This window comes from Aspergillus pseudotamarii (genome assembly GCF_009193445.1).
Source record: "Aspergillus pseudotamarii strain CBS 117625 unplaced genomic scaffold BDV38scaffold_21, whole genome shotgun sequence".
Taxonomy (NCBI): Eukaryota; Fungi; Ascomycota; class Eurotiomycetes; order Eurotiales; family Aspergillaceae; genus Aspergillus; species Aspergillus pseudotamarii.
Genome location: NW_022475035.1, coordinates 46,777 through 67,544, shown reverse-complemented (window position 1 = coordinate 67,544; position 20,768 = coordinate 46,777). Strand labels below are relative to the sequence as shown.

The window sequence follows — 20,768 nt, the reverse complement described above, 5'->3', positions numbered from 1 at the left end:
ATGATTGTGGGGGGAGAGAGAGCGGCCCCAAGTTCGGGGGAAGACGAATTGACGGTCAGGATCAGCAAAAAAATAAGACTCACCTGATGTAATATGGTATGCAGGGATGAAACAAGCGGCGGTGTTGGCAGAATTCCAAGATTATAGGGAGAAACGGGATTCCAACAGGGCGTGTTTGCTGGATGTTTAGGAGCCGCAGGTCAGCGTGTTATCAGGATTGTGGCTTGACGGTCGATGGTTGGCCCACCCTTTTCAACCAGCCCATACTGGATCGGGATTGGCTTAATAGCTACTTACCAGCTAAGTGCTAGTGTCATGCTTAGCTCGTCACCGCCACAGAATCACGGGGTAACCATAATCCGAAACGACCTCAAGCGATGACGGCAGCAGTGAACGAGGGCACGTGGGATGGAGTGGACGGTCGGAAATCAACCCGACGCCACAAACTAGGCCCAAGAAAGTAAGGAGCAAGACGACCGGAGCGTTTTGTAGCGGGGCAGAATCTGGGCCGTCTTGAATACCGACAGTAGCGGTTGCAGTAACTGTATCGATCCTCTCTAGTCTCCCCCCCGACGCAAAGAATTAATTTTTTTTTATCTCTCCCTCTTCTCTTCTTCCTTCTTTAACCGAGCGTCATCTATCTTTTTTTCCTTTCATCATATTTCTTGGCTGTAACATTATCGAGGTTGATCAGAAACTCTCGACCTCAATTGCTCTCACTCCTCCTTCAAGCTCTCCGGATCCCATCTCAATAGCTCTTATCTCTGGACCCCCTTTCGTACCCACACTCACACACGGACCAAAATGTCGAGTCAACCTCTCCTCCAGACTGCCCCAGGTCAGTAAAAAAGGAATCAGGGATCAATCATCTCAATCCCCTCAGAGTCTCAACTAACAAATCCTCCAAAGGCAAGCGCATCGCCCTGCCCACTAGAGTCGAACCCAAGGTCTTCTTCGCCAACGAGCGGACCTTCCTCTCCTGGCTCAATTTCACCGTCATCCTGGGCGGTTTGGCTGTCGGTCTCCTGAACTTCGGTGATCGCATCGGCCGTATCTCCGCCGGTCTCTTCACCATCATCGCCATGGCGGCCATGATCTACGCCCTCTGTACTTTCCACTGGCGCGCAGCCAGCATCCGCAAACGCGGCCAGAGTGGCATCGACGACCGCTTCGGTCCCACCGTTCTGGCCCTCGCCTTGTTGGCGGCCGTCGTCGTTAACTTCATCCTCAGAATCACAGAGAACTAAAACCATCTCCTGTGTTTTCTTCGGTTTTGTTTTCTAGTGCTTTTTTTTCTCAAACCCCCTTGTTTTGTGGGGCACGTGCCCGTACTTTTGCTGGCGCTAGACCTGGGTTATGTGTTATGGTCTATGCCCTTTATGGACTTGTCTCTTATTCGTGCTGGGGGTGGACGTCGCTGGTCGGTGCAAGGGTGAAAATATCGGTAGATAGATTATGGTCTGGTCTGATGAGCGGTCACAAGACCGTATTTTCTCTTTCTTTTTTTTTTCTATTTCTATGATTGGTTACTGTTGCGTGTATGTGTATATTGTGGGTAGTTGTATATTCCTCTGTTGTTTCTTGTGTTATAGCGATTAAAATTGTGCTACGGCCACTGTTTAGTGAGCTGCAAAATTGCAAAATTGAATTATTGGGAATCAATTGAATACTAAGTACAAAAATATCGTCTCAACCGACCAACAGGAGGAACCCCTAGTTCATCTTTCACTTCGTATCATGGAATCTCGTCAGGTCAATGTACCCGTGGTCAACAAAGTACTCAAAGTTCCAGTAGTCTGCTTGTGTTCCTTGCCCATTCACGGTCGCATTGCCCGAGAACTTCGCGGTCCAGTAACAGCTGCCTTGGGAATACTTGTACATGGCATCGAGACCCGCATTCACATTCCTCTCACGGAGAGCAAAGGAGTTCTGGTACAGGGTTTGGATAGACCATTCTCCCGTGAACACAGGGAACTTGCCGTCTCCCGCCTTGGACCGCGCGTCCGCATAGAGGCGGGCTGGGAGGGTCTCGGACGTGACGTTGCGTTCGAAGTAGTATGTGTGGACGTCAAAGACAAGGTTCGCGTCGGCGGGGAGTTGACCGGACCAGTACTGCTCCGGTTTGAAGCTTCCCTGGAACATGACTGGGATGTTGGGGTTGACGGATGCGACCCTGTCGATTACGGCGCGGATATACTTCAGTACCCAGGTGGCGCCGCGATCTGAGAGCGCTGCAGGGGTTCCGAAGACGGACATATCCGGGTTATCAGTAGGCTCGTTCATCGGTTCGATCGTGTAAGATTGGGGGGACCCCGAGTTCTGGACGAAGGAGATGACGGCATCAATCACTTGCATGGAGTAGTCAAACGCGGTCTCATTGTAATACCAGCCCCAGTGCCCGCTAGCCTCGCCGATGGTGAGACCATTTGTGCCACCAGGAAGGGAGTGGACATCCACAATAATGTGCATGCCATACGTGGTGATCGCGTAGTCGGCGATCTGTTTGAGGTAGGCTGTCTGGTTCCCAGAGTACAGTTGGGAGCCAGGGAGCTTGATCCAGGCGGCGTACGTCGTGGGAATCCGCAAGATTTCTACACCGACGTCGGCCAGCTTATCGATGTCGCTTTTCGTGATGTAGGTCGCATATCGATGTTCCAAAACAGGCCCACACCGGGATCCTAGATGTTCACAAAGTCCCCATTCATCATCCGCGCCGCCGGAATAGGTGCCCCAAAACTGGCTGTCAATCGTGGACTCCTGGACGAGCCAGCCTCCGAGGTTGACGCCATTGGCTTTGAAAGTTGTCCAGTTGACATACTCCGGACTCTGCACTCTGGGATGAGGAACTGCCAAAGCGGCCGAGGTACACCCCAGGGCAGTAAGAAACGGTAGTGACGCACGCATTTTCACGCAAGGAATGCAATTTTCGTAACCTTGTACTGGTAAGCCCGCTCACCTCCCAGGAATCACTCTTCACACCGTGCAAGATCCATGTGGGAACCCTCGCCATGATATAGGCCCAATTGATGTCCCGGTGCCATATAGGAAATCCCGAGCTTGATCGTCTCTCAGTGAGATCATAATGGACATACGAACAGCTCTTCGGGGAAGAATATTCCCGTCCCTGGTTTCTAGAGATCCACATTCTAACCGTAAGGAGAGCATATTCCGCAGCTGTTGAAGCCAAGGCCGTGAGGCAGAAGGCAAATTACCCAATGACAGGAGAGCATAGAGCAAAAATCCATCTTGCGACCCCATGAGAATTCTTCATTAGTATCATGGAATCCACATGGTGACCCTGCCGAAAAGCGTGGTTGCGGGGTGCGGAGGGAAAAACGCCGTTCGTGAGTACCCCAAAAACCCCAGAGTATCCACCACGTGCAATCACAGTCGAGTACGTACGGTCTAACATCAACCCGAAAATGTTGATCAACATTTTTCAAAGACCCCAAAGACTCTGTCCGGAATTCCCCAACTGTGGGAGAAGGAATTGCCGCCTTTTGGCACTCGGATATTCCGAATTCAGACATTTCACTTTAGTTGAGGCACGTTGCGTTATATACAACGGCCACCCTCATGTCTGGAGTGGTCTAAGCCGCGAGTTCGATATCTCACTCAGTTATTGTTTGAGGATACTGTCCGACTCAATCCGCATTTTACACCTGAGGAATCTTAGCATGACAGCACTTGAAGAAGAGACCAAAAGACCGAAGGCGATCGAAGATTTAGCACATACCATTGTCTAATCCAGAAGACATATTCTACCGGAGCCATGGCGCAGGAGAATCTTTAAGTGACTACTGATTCAGAGTTATGGAGATGGTAAGGCCCGGCGGTGATTATCTTCAGATCCAGGAAAACAAAACACCCAAAATGGAAAAAGCGAGGAATGAACTAGTTGTCATGATGTAATCATTTGTACCTCAGGCACTCAGTCAATGACCGTCGTTACCTGATCAGGCAGCGAACGAACCACGGGCCCAGCAGGTTGAAAGAAGTCAAAACCCTTGGAAGAGAATCCGCCATGTGTGTCCGACGAACCTTAACCACACTCACTTTTCCGATCCATGGCGCCGCTAGCTTATAATTCAATTGTCACCACTGTGACTAAAAGGCGATATTCAATAGTTCACTATAACTCCCACACATTCCTCCTCCAGAAGGTCCCATATAGCTCCGTTTAGGGCATTCACTCTGCAGTGCCCAATGAGAGGCGAATAGTCAACATCGCCAACGGTGGTACAGCGCGCTAAACTACTCCTACCAATAGGTATAGTCAATAATTCACGTCGAGTAGGTTGCACTGTACAAAGTACATGCAGTTGACTCCGGTGGCAGTGCAGGAAGAAGTAAGAAAATGGATGGTTCGCAGGTGTGGAAAGAAGAACCACAAGAAAAGTAGAGCTCAGATCCCTTGATACCTACAGAAGTACCATACCGGGCGTGACGATAAATACAACGAAGACGAGCCATGGACCAGTCCAGGCCCGGTATCACATCATTGACCCACCAGCCAATGTGAAGGGTCAATAGTGCGAAGATCTGATTTGACGTGTCATTCTGATTCAACCAGACGCTGGAACAGGGAAGTCAATTCCTGAGGATCAATGAGAGCTCGCGAAGGCCTGATAAAATTATATCAAAAAATAATAATAATAATAATAATAAATAATAGGAAAAGGTTTCACCGGTACTTTTACGACGGACTGACTCGGTAGGAAATTCTCTTCCGGCAAATCGACATTGGTTGTTTCTTGAAGCAGACTAGATAATGATTGAATGTGGTGATAGCTGTTCACCCCCGTCGTCATAGACCATTCCACCTCTTGTATGGAGTAGTGATGAGTAGTATGTAGTAGTAGTAGTACTACTACTACTATTATGTACAAACATACATACAGGTTACCAACGAGAAACAAAAAACCACTCTGGAAGATCCCCTCACGGTCACTGATCCTCTTTTGCCCCCCCATCCAACTTTTTTAAAAAAAGATATTCTTCTCAGTTTCCCTTTCTTAGAACCCCAAACCAACAACTCCTCCTCCAACCCTTACTCTTCCACCGTTTCCTCCCGGATTCTTTCCTCTTCTTTCTCCTTCTCTCCATACCCGACGGGTTTCATCACTCTCCATCTCCGTGAAAAGATTTGGGTCCCTGGTCGGACGACAACTGACTTGCAATCTTCTTATCGACGCGTTTCTTTTTTCCTCCCTCGTTCTCCTCCGTATATACTTAGTTTTCTTTTCTTTTCTTTTTTTATCGTTCCCCAACTGATCTTTAATTGATTCGCAGAGCTGCAGATTAACTCCCATTTCCTTCCTATTCTGTATCATCTTTTCGGAGCTGATTGAACCCAAAAAGTCGTTTACTTATCTTTATTTTAGTTTACTCTTTTTTTTTTTTTTTCCTCTTTCCTCTTGCATCCCCTCTGCTTGTCTGCTGCCTGTTCCTGTTTGTTTCGTTACGAGTTGTTGTTCCTTAGCATCCATTATTAATAGATTACGCCACCACCTTTCCGCCTATTTTGCCTCTCTGGAGGTGCCAATCAATAGCCCCGTGGATCCTCTTTTGCGTTCCCTTCCTTTCCCGGGAACTGCATGTGAGTGACTAACTTACCTTACTTGTTGGGACGTACGGCAAACGTACTGTATCCTCTCTCATACTTTACTCCATATCCCCATAGCTTTTTTGTTCTGGTGCGCTTATCTGTCATTATTCATTCCTCTGGGAAACTCTGTCTGGTTCGGAAATTCAATCTAAAACAACTTTCTCCCGAACTACTCCTCCCAACTTCCTTATCATCCTGTCCTCTCCCGCTGAAGGTGGTGAATCCGTTCTAACGTCCGGTGTTTCTGGTTGGGGTGACTCTTTCCTCCCTTTCCCTCCCCCCTTGCTGAGCTTCTGCCGGTCGCAAACAACGCCTGATCATCGATCGGCAGCAACGTCCACTCCTTCGCGGTCTCTACGCCTCACTCTCCACCTCTCCATCTTTTTTCCCCCAGATTTAGATCGCGTTCGCATGCACTGGTGCATGATCTAATCACTCAAGCGACTAACTGTATTTGCGACTTTTTTTTTCTGTCTCCCCCTTTTTCTTCTTTCGCTTTCGGACGTGTCGCATTTCTCTCAAGTCGCCTTGGCGTCTGAACACCCTACTGCTCTCCCTGTCGCACATCTCTCGCATGGCATGTTTCGGCTGCTACCCTGGTCCTCTGCAATTGGGGGGAATAAGGTGATGGCTGAGGAGCTCAAGATGCTCGCGACCTCGCCACACTGCGCCGCGCCAGGTGTGAACAGCCTGGCGCTGCCCCAACTGAAGCGCAAGCGCTCCGATTCGAGCGATTCAGCCACCGGTCAAGGTGCCCCGGTCGCAACCAAGTTGCGCGCAGACGATACGCCCAGCAATCCGGTCGCGATTGGTCAAGGTCCGTCTCTATCTCTAAGTAGTGCGACTGCGACGTCGCAGGAATCAACAACCCTCAGCGATCGCGCATCCCAACCGTCGCACCCGTCCGACAACGCATCTCGTCAGAACCCCGACCCCTCAGGTTTCCCCGTCGCCAAACAGGACGCCCCTCCGCGTAAAGTGAATGTGGACAGGTTGCGCGAGACGTTAGAGGCGCAGTTAAGCTTAGAGGTGTTATTGAAGCACAATGAACTGCGCTTGATCGACCAAGAGATCGCCAAATGCCAAGTCGCGTTGGAACAGTTGCGACGGTGCGCCGAGATCCCGTATCCTGGATCGCATGCCATAGGACAATCGGTCAGCAACGGTACGGGGATGGCAGTGTTAGCTCCTGGAAATGGACCTCCGCCGCTCTCCCCGGCACCGTGGGGTGTAACGGATGGCCCATACACCCGTCATTATGCCCGATGGTTACTACCAGACCCGCGTTTCGACGGAGGGGAGCTCGAGCCGGCAACCCCTCTAGGATTTGGTACGCCAGGTACGCCGCTGATGGAAGGCCGTTCGACACGTGGAACCTCTGGCGATGGCTACTGGGCAAGCAAATCTCGCCTCCAGAGAGGCTCGGGTAACATGAAGCTGCAATCCTTGCCGAATGGCTATCCACCGCCGAAGGAGAAAGCGGGCCCCATGATCATCCGGCGAAAGTCAGATGGTATCCTGGTCAAACTTGTGTGCTTGGACTGTCGAAGGGACAATTTCTCCAGCACGCAAGGATTCATCAATCACTGCCGCATTGCCCATAATAGGAACTTTGCTAGTCACGATGCCGCCGCGGTCGCATCGGGAGAGCCCGTCGAGGTGGACGAAGCGGGTGCGATCATTGGGGGTAAGAACGACACCTCCAGCACCGCCACGGCAGGTTACGTTCATCCGCTCATTCGATCCGCTCACGTTATTGAATCGTCGTCCAAGACCCCATCCGCATCGGAGGCCTCTGGTGACAACGCGACGCCCCGGAAACCGTCGGTCTCCAGCCAGCAGGCGTCCTCCGTGGTGGAAACACCTCGTCCGTCTGCCCATTCTCTACCCAGTCGGCGCAATATGCCGGCGAAGCCATCGGATGACTTCCTGGGCTCGCCGGCTACCCCTCATCTGTCATCACTAATGCAGCTCAAGGGTGTCGGACTCGATCTGGACCGACTAGTTGGGGAAGCGAAAACCCCCGTTGATCTGAGCGCCTTCTCGTCCGACGAGGGCGAGTCGGACGTGGAGCCGGCCCAGCCGTCGGTCAATGTGAGTCACGGTGAAAAACCGACTGACGCTCGCATTGGCCGGCAACCAATGCGGACCACCGCTCCGCAAGCCGGGTCGCGGCGCCCAAGTAGCCGAAAGGGCGTGGACAAGACGAGTCATAAGCCCCTCACCTTGGAAACCCTGACGCCAACGCGGGCCGCACCTTATCAATCTCCGTACGGCCCACCATCATCGATGGCTCCGATCGATGATCTTCGTCTTCGTGAAGTCGATGGGCTCGATCGGTCGGCCAATCTCAGTCCGAACACCGTCGAGTCGAACCAGGCTCCGAGTCTGGTGAGCGACGATGACGACTACGAAGCGGCCTCGGATTCGGATAGCCCGGGTCCCAGCTCGTCCGAAGCTGGCGATCACGAAGAAGATTTCAGTCACATTGACGTGGAAGACGACGACGATACGGCGGGCTCCACGACAACCAGCGATCCCAAATCTAACCCGGCCGCTCATCCTTCACCTTCTTTCTCGAAACCGCTTCGAGGAGGCAGCTCCAAGAAGAAAGATAGTATTCTGTCCGCGTCCATTGTGTCATTGAACCGTGGCAAGGATGAGAAGCGTGTGAGCTTTGCCAGTCCAGACACCAGTCCTGCCAAGGGAAAAAAGGACCACAAGCGAAAACTTAGTGGAGGCCAGTAAATGTTATAGACTTCTTTTCTCTTTCTTTCTTTTCTCAGCTCTTATCACTACTCGCAGGGGCTAGACCTCTCGTCTGTTGTAATGCTATACATCTCTCCCCCAATTCTTGTATGAGACTTTAGGGCCTTACAACTTGTGTTTTACGTGGGACTGTGCTTGACATGGTCCAATCAGTCTGGATGATTCTTAGTGGTTGCATGTTCTAGTTATTATTGGTTTGTGCGATGCAAGACGTTGCAGCTGAGCGTTTCTGGCGATGTTTACGGATGCAACTGACGACTCTCTACTTATACGGGATGATTCTGTATTGAAATAATTAAAGATTTGCAAATTGCCCAAGTTATGGAAACGTAGTTCGAATGTATCAAGAGGAATAACTTACCAGATGGTATTTTTAATATCAAACTTACCACATCTAAATTAACTCTGATAAGGTATCATTACCATACCATACCATACCACCACCACCACCACCACCACCACCAACAAGTTTGCCAAACTCAACCTCAGCCAATGAAAGATTCATAAAACCATCATACATCAACATCTGAAACAAAGATACAGTGACTGGTGATCTAAACAACCAGACACCTCAGTAAACAAGTGACTCTAGATTCCCCAGCACACTACCCAACACCCCAAATAGAGAACAAGAGAAGAAAGACTAAAGAAGAAGATGAACGAAGAAGACCAACAACACCAACCCAACGCCTTCACAGACTTTCACCCAGGCCACATCACCCAGGATACCTTCCAGGCCCTATTAACCTGCTACCCGGCCACGTTGGACGCCGTGACGCGCCGCAAGGTCACAGACCGCGTCCTCCGAGCAGCCTCCACACGAGGTAAGCGTGCCAAACGCTCGCGCCAGGCGTCTCCTCCTTCCCAGGTGGTGAACTCTGAGCTGGATGAGGAGCAGAAGAAGCAGGTCGAGGCGGAGGTGGAGGCATTCCGGGAGTTGGATGCGCTGAGGTATGAAGGGTTGCCGGGGGTGGTGGCCGAGAAGAAGTGTTTGGAGAAGGAGGAGGTTGTCAGGTTGGTTGAGTGGAAGTTGTGAGTTTTCTCTCTTTTTTTTTTCCATGTGACTTGATTCGAGTTCAATGGTTGGAGTGTGGTTGTTGATCCTTGTGTATTAGAAAACATGGTATCTTCCGTCCTGCTTTGCTGGGCATGGTGAAGTCGAATCCAGCGAAGACGGTGCAAAAAGCTACGTCGGATGCTTTTACGGCAGTTAATACGAGTACATCTGCCCAGGATGAAGCTGAAGCTAAAACTGAAACTGGTGACGGGCCAGAGACCATCGACCCGACAGCTTCATTCCCCAAGACGAGTCTAGATGCTCTGATGAAACCGCTCCGCGGCGTGGGCATAGCTACTGCCTCGCTACTCTTGTCTGTGGGGACGATCCGTGACCCAGAGCATGAGGCTCCGTTCTACAGTGACCATACGTACCTCTGGCTGTGTATGAAAGAGTTCCCGGGATATGGGACCCGACTCGGTCAGGAGAGCGAAAAGACAGAGGTCAATAAGCTGGGGAAGAAAGCGGGCAAGTTCAAACCGAATGGCGAGATCAATGTCAAATATGATGTCTCGGAGTATCAGTCGTTGTGGACGGCTGTTAATGAATTGCGGGGGAGGTTGAATGAGACTGAGTCTTCTTTGGGGAAGGTATCTTGTGCCGATATTGAGAAGGTGGCTTTTGTGTTGAGGTATATTGATGTTTCGGGGTATTTAGAGGAATATGATCGGGTGGATGATGTTTTGCATACTCATGAGGCGGAGGTGAATCCGGGGATTAAGCGGAAGGGGTTTGATAAGGAGGAGAAGGGAGGTCGGATGAGTACGAAGAAGAAGAAGACTTGACTGGCTTTTTGTGGGCTGGGTTATTCGTCGTTGTTTACAGTGATATCCAATGTATTTGTATCTTTTAAATCTAAGGTTGCCCTTTATGTCTAACCTTATGAGCACACCTGTGTCTATCTCTTATAAGTTGTAACTCCCCATAGATCAGATAATCTCCCACCGCGATGAATAAATTAAGTGCGACTACACTAACTCCAGCCGAACAGGATCAATTGACGTCTCCTCAATGCTTATTTCCCCCGTTGGCGCCATTCAAGCGGGCCGGGACCACATCGTCCACCCAACGACATCAGCTCTGTAATGCCATCTCCCCACATCGTGGCCGTCAGACTTGGCGGGCCTCGTCACCCACGCTGCTCAATTTGCGTCGCCGATGATGAATCCACCACGAACGTTTGGACCGGAGTGGGAACTCCTTCACTTTCCCCTTTTCCTTTATACTCTGCCACTGGCCGGTGGTGCTGGTACTAGAGCGTACTCCATATGGTACTCCCCACAGCTCATCTCCTGACTCGTAGACATAATAAAAAAAAAAAAAGTATAACCACACTGTAGTATACAAGGTCTTCACTTATCTATTTATCTCATTCAAAGACTTTTGATAATGCATTTCCCTCACATACACATACATAAACAGAAGATACATAGACATAGAACCCCCAATGTCAATATACATATACCTATACCCCCTCCTCCTCCTCACTTCCCTACTCAACCTAACTCAAGCCCTAACATGGCACGCCCTCCTCTACGATACCGGCCTCCTAGGCGCCCACCCCCGCACAGAATACGAATCCTTCGATCTCGCCTCTCCAGAACCCAACATCTTGAAATGGGACCCTCGCTGCGAAGATAAGTACGTCTTCCTCAGTCCACGGGGTCATTTCTATCCGCACCCGGGCCCACTGATATTCGATAATAAGGGGAACTTGGTCTGGATGGAGAGTCGGTTTGGTATGGTTATGGATTTTCGGGTTCAGAAGTATCGAGGGGAGGATTATTTGACTTTTTGGGCTGGGGAAGATGATGGGACGAGAGGGTTGGGGAGGTATTATATGGTTTGTTTCTTTTCTTTCTTTCTTTCTTTCTTTCTTTCTTTCTGGGGGTGAGGGTTATGAGGGTTATGAGGGATCGAGTCGAGAGTTACTCCCATACATACATATATATACTAACAACAGATATATAACCTACAGTTAGACAAAACCTACACCCTAACCCACACAATAACCCCCGGCGACAACCTCCACGGCGACATCCACGAATTCCAAGTCACCTCGACGGGAACAGCCCTAATAACCATCTACGAGATCATCCCATACGACCTTACACCCATGAACGGGCCCCAACACGGATGGATCTACGATTGTCTCTTCCAAGAAATCGACATCGAAACCGGGTCATTACTCTTCCAATGGCGTGCCAGCGACCACTACAATATCACCGAGACGTATTTCCCGCTTGAGGAGGGAAAGGGACTGGCGAACTCGAGTGAGTCGGCGTACGACTATTTCCATATTAACAGTGTGGATAAACTGGAGGATGGGCGGTATTTGGTTTCGTCGAGATATATGCATACTGTGACCTGTATTGGGGGTGATGGGGAGGTGTTGTGGGTTCTTGGGGGGAAGAGGAATATGTTTCGGGATTGGGAGGGGGGGTTGGCGATGGGGATTTTTAAGTGGCAGCATAATGCGAAGTGGGTTTCTGGGTCTTTTGGGTCTGCATCTGGGAGGAATGGGGGGGTGGATGTGATTACGGTGTTTGATAATGGGGCGAATGATCATGTCATGGACGAGGATCATAGTCGGGGGCTGGTGATTGAGGTGGATGTTGGGAATTGGACGGCGACGTTGAAGCGAGTATACCATGCTCCTGGGGGCTTCAGTGCGCATTCGCAGGGGAATGTGCAGGTGTTGGAAGAGTCGGGGAATGTGTTTGTGGGGTGGGGGAAGGCTGCGGCGTATACCGAGTTCAGTGCTGGTGGAGAGGTGCTCTGTGATACACATTGGGGTCCCAAGATGTTCTTCCCTCTGGGCTGGGTCAAGTCGTATCGGACGTATAAGGCAGGCTGGGTTGGGAGGCCTGTTATGCCGCCGGATGTGGCGGTTGATGAGGGTTTGCGGACGGTGTTTGTTAGTTGGAACGGGGCAACGGATGTGGCCGGGTGGGTTTTGCAGAGGGCGTGGAATTCTACAGAGGACGAGTTTGAGACGGTGGATTATGTGCCCAAGACTGGGTTCGAGACGGCCATTGAGATGGATGAGAGTGCAGGGTCTTGGAGGTTGATTGCGGTGGATTTCACCGGCGAGGAATTGGGCTATACGGAGGTGTTTTCTCTGGACCATTCGGTATGTTTGCCTCTATTTGGTGATCTAGAAGGGCTGATACTGACACGTCCTATCTATAGGAGTCTTGGATCCTCTCTTCGGCATTGGCGGGAGAGGATGGTCTGCTGTATATGCTTATCCCTGCCTGTATGGTGGGAGCTGCACTGGCTGCTCTGTGGCAGACCAGGAAGAGGATTGCAATGGGGCTGCGTTATCTTGCTGCTCTACGGGCTCGGCAGTTTTATTGATTCCGTTTAGTTTATTGTTTGGTTTGTTTCATCTGATACCCTATGCATGGATAGCGTGATGTATACAAGACACACGCAGGTAGTTAGCCCCCTTAAGACACATTGAAAACGACAAAGCACATTGCGTCTGAGAGACGGAACTCGATATGACTACAATTACATTGATTGAATCATACACTAATAGACATACATTAAATCAGTTCCCCTTCCATCAATGCGACTTACACATCAACGTGATTACTATTAAAGATTATCATAAATTCCTCGACTTAAAGCTGGAGCAATCAAAGTCCCAGAACCCCCAGTACAACGCCCAGCATCAGTCCCCCCTCGACAGTCCCGAATGCTGCCGTAGGAAGAGAAGCAGCACCCGTCGACGTACTAGTCGAGGTGGTAGTAGAGGAACTGGTCTTCTTTGCTTCCGTCGCCGAAGAGGTCGAAGAGGCGATCTTTGTTGACGATGAGGGGAGAGCCTTCGCTGCGTTGCAATAGACCTGTTGCTTTTGCCTTTCAGGAGTGCTCTGTGTAGAACCAGGGCAGTTGTTGAAGCATCTGTTTTATGTCATTCCATCCATTAGCTATCTATAGCGTTATACAGGAGTGTTGAACAGGAGCCAAAGTGCTTAAACTCACGTAACAACGTTGCCCTGCTGTTCACACAGGCATCTCCAATCGTTTACTTCGCAACTGTTCACTTGTTCTAACATTCGTGATTTACAATCATCGACGATGCTGTTCAAATAAGCCCGGTCAATACATTTGACTAGAAATGAGCAGGCTGTGTGACATACTTCTGAGCAGCGCACTTCGTCTCGGTCGAAGTTGTTGTCCCCGCAGTAGCAGTGGCCTGGGCCTGTGCCGCTGCAAGCAAGGGGAGGGATCCTGCCAGGATGGTGGTAAGGAGTGTAGCACGCATGTTTCCGTTTTGGGTTCGTTTATTGGTAGCTGGATTGAGGCTTAGGGCAAACGGGGATGGAATATAGAGAATATGTTGTCACTAGACAGTCCTTGGACAAGAGTACAATAACGTAGCAAAGAAAAAAAACCAAGGGAGAAGGGACAGCTCAGCTCTTAAATCAAACACGACGATGTCTGAGCGTCTTCCCAGAAAGTGAAAATGAGCGTGGGCATCATCTGCAGAGCTCTCAACTGTAAGTCATGACACCCACCAAGTGAGAAAGGGTGGTGGATATGGGAGACTCTTGCATCGAACTATATCAGCCACCCCGAGGGATTGTTTTCCATTGAGCGACCATGAATGGTCCACAGCACTGACAGGGTTTGTTAGTGGGCAGTTGTCTCAGGGTCAATTTTCAATAATATCAACCTAGCAACCCTATCGGGTTACATTTCCTAAGATCAATTAGATACAATAGGGACATTTTGATCCCCAACTGCTGGATGGGGTGGACGTAGTCGGTTGAGGCATCAAGTCAAGTCTCTTCTTCCCCTTGTTAGCTTGCAATTAGGGACGATCTTCTTTATCGAGTTCCTCAATTGATTCTGTACAGTTGAGTGTCTATCAACTAGCGGTGACTAAAAAGGACTCAGGAACTAAGTCCAATAGTTGGGGACGATGTATCACTTCCTCTATCTCCCCACGTCTCCAAAATCAGACCGGTCACATGCGGCCACTGGACAACACAAACCCTAAAACCGGATACGGAATATTAAACCCTCCTTAATGTAAAGACTCTCCAGATTCAAGTCAGCTCGTTATCCATAGGACAATAATACAGAATATATACAAAGCCACCACTCTGAAAGTAACGAAAGAAGAATAGAGGGAAAAAAAAAATTCATATAATCTGCTCCAAGCCGCATGCAACAAAACGAACACCACGAACGAAGGGGGAATATGGGATGCCAAAGGGACACAAGCCGGTGGAGATCACGAACATGCGCATGCGCCCTCTCAGTCGCGTTGGTTTGCATGCCGTCCGCGCTGCACGCGGCGGCGGAATTAATATACTCGTATGCAAAATATCTTGTCTCGGAATGGAACAAAAGATGCATCTATTCCTGTCCGAAACCTAACGTCTCCTCCACTGCAATAGAGAGTTTATGCTCAAGCACATCATTGGTCTTATACGGAGGAAGATCAAGACGGTTGAAGCTACAAAAACAGTCAGCTAAGCATTCGCGATGGCTATAACGCCGAGAGGGGAAACGTACCATGTGTGGGACTTGGGCAGCGCCCCCGGATCGCCAGACTTCTCGATGGTGAACCGTCTCGGTCCGTCGGAACCCTGCAGGTCTTTGAACCCGTTAACTGGGATACGGGATGTTCCGGTAGTGAACTGAAGCAGACGGGACTTCTGTTCCGCATCCCAGCTGCGGACAATCTTCCAGAAGTTCTGGATCACCTCATCCGACTCCTGGTAGCCACGGTAGTCGGTGTGCTTCTTCCAGTCATCAACGTCAATGTCCGCAATACCTCCAATCAGCAATTCCAACTCCCGCTCATCAAAGACGTTGACCAAATCAGCAGGGATCAGTTCATTGAAGCCTGACATGAAGGCGTTGAACTGCTCCTCAACCCGTTTCACAATCTTCCACTCAGTGACCAACCTGATCCAGTGTTAACTTTTCTCCCACTCACTCCTCACTGGGAAGCCAAAACTTACTCAACGTATTCTCCCTTGTTTTCGTTGGTAACAGGAATATCCCGACCACCCGGCTTGAGGTCGATCGTGCGGCGCTCTCCGAACTTCTCGTCATCAACCGCGAACGTTAACTCTATAATGCCCTCGATATCATTATCCCTATGAATGATCAGCAGGAGTTCTTGACATATGCCTCAGGATACGGGGCTACAGGAACGTACAAAGTCCAAGTCAGATTGCGGTGCAGATCTTCGTCAACACCCTCCATATCTTGCAGCGACACCTTCTTCCGGAGCATCATCTTGTAGAACGCTCCAATAAAGAATGAGTCAAGGAAACGGCGGTGGAAAATGGCCAATCCAACAACACGTCCAATGAACTTGAAGTAGTTCAGATGCTCCGGATTAACGCCCGAATGAGGATTAATTTGCAGGGTATAATTATCATGTGCGGAGTATTCGAAAAGACAATAGAAGGGGTTAAACATTTCGTGAGAGAGAAGGAAAAAGAATTCACTTGGGCGCCATTAGCTTTGAGCAGTTCCTCACAATCGGCAGGACTACTTACCGGGACAGACCACCATAATCCAACCCGTCTTCACCGTCAAATTTAATCATCAAGCGCTTCTTCAGATCCGAGGCACTCTGCCGCATGATCTCGGCGTAGGAATCCTCGAAGATGTTGTTACGTCGTACCTTGACGTGACATTGTCCGGACATGATTCTCAAAGCGGGCTGTGACCGGAAGTAGATCAGTTTACGTCTAAAGTCACGCTTGTACTGCGGGACGCCTTGATCCAGGGACGACGGCAGACGGGGATCGTCCCAGGTGGTCGTCTTCGTGTTGTGGTCGACGAAGTACACACGTGCAGTATTCGTCAAGCGCATCTCCCAACCACTGGGCAACGGCCCCAGTTGGGACACTGGCTGCTGTTGAATGGTGGTATTGGTGCCGTTGGCATTCTGGCCATACATCCGGATGTACTGCTGTCGTCGCGGATCCACCCATGTCGTGGTGCGAGTGTTGTGGTCGACAAAATACGGCCGTCCTTCGGGGGTAGTCCGTTGCTCCCATCCCGGCGGAAGCTCGCCAGTGCCAGCGGTGGTCGCTCCCGTAGCCATCATAGAAACAGCACTGGCGCTGCCACCGGCCGGCGGGGTCTGAGCCTGTTGCTGGTTCTCCTGCAGGTTGGGTGAGCTCGCACCGGTACGATCCTCCGGGAGCATACGACTTTGGTGGGCTCTCCGCTCAAGCTGCATACTGGCCTCCCGCTGCGTGCGTGACGTATGCTCGTTGTAGTTGTTTGACGGTCGGGTCCAAGTGGTCGTCCGCGTGTTGTGATCCACATAGTATGTCCGTCCCAAATTATCCTCTCGTCGCTCCCAGCCGGCTGGCAGTCGTCCTTGGCTATCTTCGAACGAACTAAGGTTTGTGCGAGAACCTTGCTGACCATTGGGCGGAGCAGGCGGGCCATTGGCAGGTACAATCGTACTGCTAGGCCGCGTAGTTGATGGGACACGCTGAGGGTGGAGAGATGGATTCGACGCAGTTGGGTCAGCTTGACTTGGGCCGGGAGACGGCTGCGGAGTCGATGCCGATACCTGTGGCACAAGCCCGCTAGAAGTTGATTGCTGCATATGTGACCGGTGTAAGCCGTTTGCTTGGTTGGTATTGGGTGTACTCAGGTTGGTGGAAAGATTGATGATGAGTTTGCCATGCACGACAAGATTGTCGTTGGACTTCTTCAAGTCTCGAGTGAGCATCTCTGTAGCGCACGAAGTGATGATGTCAGTTGAGACACTTTCACACACGGGACAAACCCTTTAGAAGATGACGACAGTTGACTCGCAGAGCAACTTACCATCACCGCCCATTTGCAAATCTATCACATCACCGATCCGTACATTGATCACACCGAGGAACCCTTGGTCCTTCTTCTTGAATTTCTTCTGGTCAAAGATCTGGATGGCAAGGATGCTATCTTCATTTACTCGCCTGTATTGTAATGTTGATCAGTATGGAGACGTCGAAAGTTGGCCGGGGAGGCATACAGATCAAACATCTCATTCCAGTAAGGGTTCAATGTCTTTTTGATGACAGAGGTTGTATGGGTTTGTTCGCCCCCCACAGTGGCCACAGCGAACGGATCGGGGAATCCTGTATAAATAAAGGAAGGTATTAGTGAAACTTGTAAGGGCGATAGTCGATAATTTAAGATCATATGAGCACAACATACGGAAGACATCTCGTTTATATAGTCCATCCGCCGCGATAACTGAAGAAAGAAAGAAAGTCAGTAAACTCTTCGCTCTTTTCCTCTCTAGGTAAGAATGACTGATAGTTCTCCCCCATTCCTGGATGTCTTACTTGTAACCCTGAGGTTTGGCTGGCTGCAAGTCATTGATTCGTTAGCACACCCTCGCTTTCAACCCACGAGACTTTTCTCTTCTTGCTTTGGGCGTGATGGAACTTCTTATTCAAAGGAAAGGAGCTTCCGGAGAAGACTTACGCGGGCAGATTGGAACCCATCCTGTACTGTAGAAAGGGAGCGGGCAGTACACGCCTCTGGATGCCAAACGGCCGATCAGGACAAGCCTAAAAGGTAATTCGCGGCGTGCGCATCCACCACAAACCACAGACCGCACACTAGGCAAGAATCGAAAGATCGGGAACACAGGTCGGCCGTAGATCGAATGACAGAAGCGGTGGTGTGAAGTGGAGAGGGGAGGGGGGGGTGAAACCGGAGCGAGATTGATGATTGATGCAACGGAGAAAACTAAAGATGAGTTGAGGTTTGGCGATAACGGGGAGACTAAGCCTGAAGTTGGAGGCGCGGGCAACTTTTGGGGCTGAGCAAACCAGAGACGGTCCTTGACGTTGCGCTGTACGAACCAATCACCTTGTGACGAGGGGCTTTCTTCCGACCAGACGAACAGCGCGCGGTTGATAGACTTGATTTCCGTTTGGCTCTTTAGGGACCGTAGCGCGGGTGTGGGCGGATCGTGGCGAAGGAGGGGAGGGAGGGGGGTAAATAATTAAAAATCTCTGGCAAAAAAAAAAAAAAAAAATAACAAAAGGAATTAGGAAAAATAAAAATTATAGAAATATTCGAGTGATATTGTAAACGTCAATAATACATAAATAAGCATTCTATAATATCATTCCAGAGGTTCCTCCAGCCAAATATATCGGTAATCATCATGTAATAATATACTCCAATCCATGTCGTTTCACTACAAATAATACCAGCAAAAAAACGTATAAAAACCACTTCCAACTTTTCCTCATTCCAGCTACAAAATTACCGATGACTAAAAGTGACAAGTACTATGTGGTATCCATTTACATACTTTACTGTCATCCCAGATCAGGAAAATGGAAAGACCGGTGATGGGATACCTGAAATCTAAGGTGTCCAAGTCAGCGGCTAACCAAAGATTCCAGACGCCAAAAGCAGCAACCCCGCGTGCTTAAGTTCCCATTCGACTGGAAGAAACGTTTCGCCCGTAGCCCAAGCCAAGCATTTAGTGGCTTTCCCGTAAGGCAACAAAATTATTCCTCTATTTTTATATTGACTTTGGTACTATGTATACTACTCTCCAGGCCCTCTTCAATCATTACCCCTTATTGTCGTCGTTTAGGACCATACTCGGAGTACGAACAGTACGACCGATTATAGGCAGTGGGGCGCACTGCTTTAGATCGCCTACTTACCAGGTTCATCGCCATGGTTTGATCCTTAACGTCGCAATCACCTGGTACATAGTACCTAGCTCCGTATACATCGTATCCTTACCCACACACACTCACTCACTCACCACACCACACGTGAAAAATAAATAGAGGGAGACACCATAGTGTTTTCCATTGACCCTGTAAGATATGCTTTCAAAAAAAAAATTGACGATGATCGTAACGAAATCAAAATAAAAAATAATAATAAAAGAAACCCCAGTAGAATATGGGTGATATCATAGAAACAAGCGGAATCCATCCATCCTACCGGTTGCCAGATGGTTATCATACAGTACATCCCATCCCCAACTCCAAAGTATTCTCCATGAAATCAGAGAAACCTCACGATTTATCGATTTAATGTGGACGTGTTCAGCCGTATTCCTCTTTCACTCGACTCGTTCGAGATCGCTTGCTCTTATCTGCGAACTATTCGCCCTCGGCGTGGCGGCATACGTTGCATGCATTTTAGTAAGGTGCATAGCCCCGACCCCGGCCACCACGATAGCCTCCGCGGTAGCCTCCCCGAGGGGGATAACCGCCACGGAAGAAACCCCGGCCTCGGAAGCCACCTCGTCCGCGACCTCGAGTCATGCCGGGCACGTTGGTGCGCTTGGGGACAACCTGTGTGCGTGTTAGGTGAGGAAACGGCACTGGACACAAGAAGTAGACAAGGAGACCAACCTTAAGGTTCCTGCCACGGAAAACACTCTCATTTAGAACAAGTGCCTGGGCCACCAAGCTAGGCTCTGCAAACTCTACATATGCGTACCTGTGCCACAAGCGTCAGCATTCGCAACAGAAGTTGTATCCATAAAGCAGAAAGGGAGGGAGGAGACAGTCCCAAAAGGCTGGCAAAGTGGTCACGCACCCTTTCGGCTGACCCGTGAACTTATCCAGGAGAATAGTAACACGGTTTATTGAGCCACAGCTCTGGAAATGCGCCTGAATCTCCTCCGGGGAAGCACCGTAGTCAACGTTGCCGACGAAAATACTCCGCGCATCGATCTCTTCCTTATCTTCCCGCAGGTTCTCGGACTGTTGATCAAGGGTGGCTTGCATCTCGCGCAACTTCGCCGCCTCGGATTCCATTTCGGCTACCCGTCTCTTCATCGCCGCAATCTCTTCCTATAGACGAGACCACCGTGTTAGTTGGAACTTGTGCGATAAGAGTAAACCATTGTGATAAAGCAAAGGCGATGCAGAAACACCAGAGTTGAGCTTCCGGTCTTCAATCTAGCTTGAGCTTCTTCAGCTTCAAGGAACAAGCTTACCTCATCATCAGCCCCTTCTTCCTGATGCTGCAGGCGCTCATCTTTGACCTCGTTCTCTTCAGGATTCATTATGGAAGTAATCTTGGGATGCCTCCTCTTTTCTATGTTCGACCCGCGGAGTCAAGGAAAAACTCAAAGTTGTAACGGCACCTCCCCGACTGCTAGCGGAGCGGAGTGGAGTAAGAGCTCTGGGAAAATATAATATCCGACAAATGCAAAACGTTTTAAAGACTGGGGTAAAGGAATTCTAGATTCAAATGATTGAAGAGGTAAACAGAATGCCCTGCAACCGGTGATTGGAGGTAGACGGCCCGTCGTAGTAGGCCACAAATGGTTATGCTCGTGTTTGATCGACGCCG

At 49.9% G+C, this 20,768-nt stretch overlaps 7 protein-coding genes across 7 annotated transcripts; 3 read left to right on the top strand and 4 right to left on the bottom strand.

The window, feature by feature from the left end:
• Positions 1 to 484: 484 nt before the first annotated feature.
• On the top strand, positions 485 to 1,495 carry BDV38DRAFT_69916 (putative vacuolar transporter chaperon Vtc1). Its single transcript, XM_032063794.1, has 2 exons — positions 485 to 838; positions 910 to 1,495. The coding sequence occupies exons 1-2, from the start codon at positions 805 to 807 to the stop codon at positions 1,245 to 1,247; spliced, it is 372 nt and encodes a 123-aa protein (XP_031914411.1). The 5' UTR covers positions 485 to 804; the 3' UTR covers positions 1,248 to 1,495.
• BDV38DRAFT_69948 (glycoside hydrolase family 5 protein) lies at positions 1,410 to 3,025 on the bottom strand. The gene has a single exon (XM_032063795.1). The coding sequence runs from the start codon at positions 2,902 to 2,904 to the stop codon at positions 1,726 to 1,728; it is 1,179 nt and encodes a 392-aa protein (XP_031914410.1). The 5' UTR covers positions 2,905 to 3,025; the 3' UTR covers positions 1,410 to 1,725.
• A 3,228-nt stretch (positions 3,026 to 6,253) lies between these two features.
• Positions 6,254 to 8,356, top strand: BDV38DRAFT_270552 (uncharacterized protein; the record flags this gene model as incomplete). Its single annotated transcript, XM_032057170.1, has 1 exon — positions 6,254 to 8,356. One exon carries the CDS (start codon positions 6,254 to 6,256, stop codon positions 8,354 to 8,356), a length of 2,103 nt encoding a protein of 700 aa, XP_031914409.1.
• Positions 8,357 to 9,032: 676 nt separating this feature from the next.
• On the top strand, positions 9,033 to 12,794 carry BDV38DRAFT_292260 (uncharacterized protein; the record flags this gene model as incomplete). The annotated part of the gene is made up of 5 exons (XM_032061977.1): positions 9,033 to 9,409; positions 9,493 to 10,196; positions 10,946 to 11,277; positions 11,413 to 12,567; positions 12,627 to 12,794. 5 exons carry the CDS (start codon positions 9,033 to 9,035, stop codon positions 12,792 to 12,794), a joined length of 2,736 nt encoding a protein of 911 aa, XP_031914408.1.
• A 284-nt stretch (positions 12,795 to 13,078) lies between these two features.
• Positions 13,079 to 13,710, bottom strand: BDV38DRAFT_282020 (GPI anchored serine-threonine rich protein; the record flags this gene model as incomplete). Its single annotated transcript, XM_032059703.1, has 3 exons — positions 13,079 to 13,346; positions 13,428 to 13,526; positions 13,586 to 13,710. 3 exons carry the CDS (start codon positions 13,708 to 13,710, stop codon positions 13,079 to 13,081), a joined length of 492 nt encoding a protein of 163 aa, XP_031914407.1.
• Positions 13,711 to 14,888: 1,178 nt separating this feature from the next.
• On the bottom strand, positions 14,889 to 17,473 carry BDV38DRAFT_244395 (NEDD4 family E3 ubiquitin-protein ligase). Its single transcript, XM_032054315.1, has 6 exons — positions 17,452 to 17,473; positions 17,262 to 17,395; positions 15,968 to 17,165; positions 15,622 to 15,915; positions 15,422 to 15,559; positions 14,889 to 15,365 (listed from the first exon to the last, which is right to left on the bottom strand). Exons 1-6 carry the CDS (start codon positions 17,460 to 17,462, stop codon positions 14,927 to 14,929), a joined length of 2,214 nt encoding a protein of 737 aa, XP_031914406.1. The 5' UTR covers positions 17,463 to 17,473; the 3' UTR covers positions 14,889 to 14,926.
• Positions 17,474 to 19,423: 1,950 nt separating this feature from the next.
• Positions 19,424 to 20,728, bottom strand: BDV38DRAFT_69722 (polyadenylate-binding protein). The gene is made up of 4 exons (XM_032063793.1): positions 20,410 to 20,728; positions 20,007 to 20,263; positions 19,820 to 19,907; positions 19,424 to 19,759 (listed from the first exon to the last, which is right to left on the bottom strand). The coding sequence occupies exons 1-4, from the start codon at positions 20,476 to 20,478 to the stop codon at positions 19,604 to 19,606; spliced, it is 570 nt and encodes a 189-aa protein (XP_031914405.1). The 5' UTR covers positions 20,479 to 20,728; the 3' UTR covers positions 19,424 to 19,603.
• Between the last annotated feature and the right edge of the window lie 40 nt (positions 20,729 to 20,768).